Source organism: Sander lucioperca, chromosome 8, assembly GCF_008315115.2.
Source record: "Sander lucioperca isolate FBNREF2018 chromosome 8, SLUC_FBN_1.2, whole genome shotgun sequence".
NCBI classification, from domain to species: Eukaryota; Metazoa; Chordata; class Actinopteri; order Perciformes; family Percidae; genus Sander; species Sander lucioperca.
Genome location: NC_050180.1, coordinates 18,657,177 through 18,659,676, shown reverse-complemented (window position 1 = coordinate 18,659,676; position 2,500 = coordinate 18,657,177). Strand labels below are relative to the sequence as shown.

Genomic DNA, 2,500 nt, shown 5'->3' with positions numbered 1-2,500 from the left:
AGCAAATAACGTAAGTGGCCTGATGTTTATACTTGTGCGCTGGTGTGTGCGTCAAGCCGGCATGTGTGTGTGTGTGTATATGTGTGTGTGTGTGTGTGTGTGTGTGTGGGGAGTAGGTGATAGAGTGAGGGAGAAGTGAGAGAGTGACGGCGATTAGCTTTGGAGCGAGCTCTAGAGTCATATAGTAAGAGAAACAAAGAGTCTCGCCTCTTCTTTCTGACCACGGTGGAAAATCTGTAGCAGGAAAAGTTAACCCTCTCCTTGATTTCATAACGCCATACCTGTCTCTCTCTCGTTGACTGACTCGCTTGTGTTGTTCTTGTGTGTCTGACTATGCGTGCTTTCGAACACCCGCCCAACTCTACCTCTGATTGGCTAACCATGACATTTTACTCAACCTCAGCCAATCGTCAGCATTTATGCGCTTGCGTCGTGCACTGCCCACTAACCAAGGAAGAACAGTAAAAAAAAGTCTTTGCCTCTCGGCTCAGACTCAGAGATCTAGTTGGTCTGATGAAAAAAAACAGCTTCAAATGTAGTAACGCACCGAATCTTTTGGCAGTAACGGTAATGGCGTTATTAAGATGGGAAGAGTAATCAATTAGATTACTCGTTACTGAAAAAAAGTAACGCCGTTAGTAACGCCGTTATTTATAACGCCGTTATTTATAACGCCGTTATTCCCATCACTGCCTGAAACTGAAGCAACTGATTGGAATAAAGCCATCATTAGTCTTATTATTAACACCTGTGCTTTACCTTTAGTGACATGTCAAAATGTCTTCTGTGAAAAAGGTCCATATGTTTGGATGATGAGTTTGTGCTCACCGTATGGTCCAGGCTCTCCAGCTTGTCCTTGTGGCCCGGGGGCTCCGGGGGAACCTTTTCCTGGAGCACCTGGTAAGCCGACCAGTCCAGGAGGTCCCGGGGGTCCTAAGTCACCTAATTTTGAATGCCAAAGAAAAACAATGTTGTACTTAGTACAGACAATGGGTCTTTTAACTCATCTTAAAGGTCCTATGTCATGAAAATTTCACGTTTTTAATATTAATGAGTTCCCCCAGCCTGCCTATGGTCCCACAGTGGCTAGAAATGGCGATAGGTGTAAACCGAGCTCTGGGTATCCTGCTCTGCCTTTGAGAAAATGAAAGCTCAGATGGGCCGATCTGGAATCTGCTCCTTATGAGGTCATAAGGAGCAAGAACCACACCCCCACCCTCCACCTTGCCCCCCCTCTCTCCTCCTCAATAGCATTTAAAGCTACAGACACAGAAATGGCACATACTAGGGAAAGCTCATTGTGGGACTGGCTCTAGTGGCTGTAATTCTGCACCAAGGCTGAATTTCGGTAAAGAGACTTCAGATACAGTATTAGGGGCCCACTAAGGCCTATATAAAAGCATCCAAAAAGCAGCATGTCATAGGACCTTTGACTAAATCCAGCAAAGCTTCACACCAGAGTTGTTGTAAGTGTCTTGGAGTACCTTTGACTCCCTGAGGTCCTGGGGGTCCTGTCTGGCCTTCTTGTCCAGGAATACCAGGTAGTCCAACGCCACCCTTGTCTCCCGGGAAACCAGTAATTCCTGGGGGGCCCTGCGAACCTTTTGGGCCTGGAAGACCCCGCCCTGGTTCACCCTGCAGAAGAGATATACATAAAGTGGCACTGATTTGCATCTCAACTTGTGATTTTACACAACATTCAAATCTCCAAGTAGATCATGTCTATCAAATGGATCAGGGGTCTTCAACGTTTTTTAGGCCAAGGAGCCCTAAGCTGAAAGAGAGACAGAGTAGGGACCCCCGTAATACATATATAGTATACAATTGAGTTGCATATTAAACTTGGCCACATGGATAAAAAATAATGGATACTATTATATAATTTAAACATAATATTTTAAAGGTCCAATATGTAATATATTTACTCTAATAAATCATGTTCTGATAACAATGCTAATGGCAGTATTTTCTCCTTTTGAAATTTCCGTTCCGTGATGGAATGTCTGTTTGTGTTTTGGCCTGTATGTTGTTATCAACTGCCCAGTTTGACAGCCAGGCCGGGTTACCAGATATAACGTTACCTGTAAAAACATAAACCCAGCGCGGTACAGCTGTAAAGTTAGTACAGCCATGAAAGCAGAAAACAAACGAACAGGATCAACGGAGATAGATTCTACCCGACCTAAAAAACGGCATGTTTCATGTTGCGTGATCAGAGACGTAACAAACCCTGGGAAAATATTGGATATGTATTTGAAAGATGGAGACAGCTTAAAGCCCAAAAGGACGCCGAGTTGGCTAATTCCCTCCTGAACAGGTAAGCATTAGCTTCAGGCTAATTTATCACGACTAAAAGGGACCGGCATTTTATGTAATTTCAACATTTGTGTACTCACATTGAATTATATATCTTAAATGTTAGTTTTTTTTCACAAATAGGTCATTTAAACTAGATGATATTATGTTGGATTCATATTAATTTATATGTTTAGAAATTTTG

The 2,500-nt window shown here is 43.0% G+C and overlaps 1 protein-coding gene across 1 annotated transcript in view; it reads right to left on the bottom strand.

Annotated features, from left to right (window-relative positions):
• col4a1 (collagen, type IV, alpha 1) overlaps nucleotides 1-2,500 on the bottom strand; it is a 47,621-nt gene that overhangs the window by 10,838 nt on the left and 34,283 nt on the right. The window contains exons 30-31 of the mRNA XM_031295290.2: nucleotides 1,485-1,635; nucleotides 829-942 (exon numbers count right to left, since the gene is read on the bottom strand). Of these exons, the coding sequence (XP_031151150.1) occupies nucleotides 829-942; nucleotides 1,485-1,635 (265 nt within the window). The remainder of the gene's footprint in view (nucleotides 1-828; nucleotides 943-1,484; nucleotides 1,636-2,500) is intronic.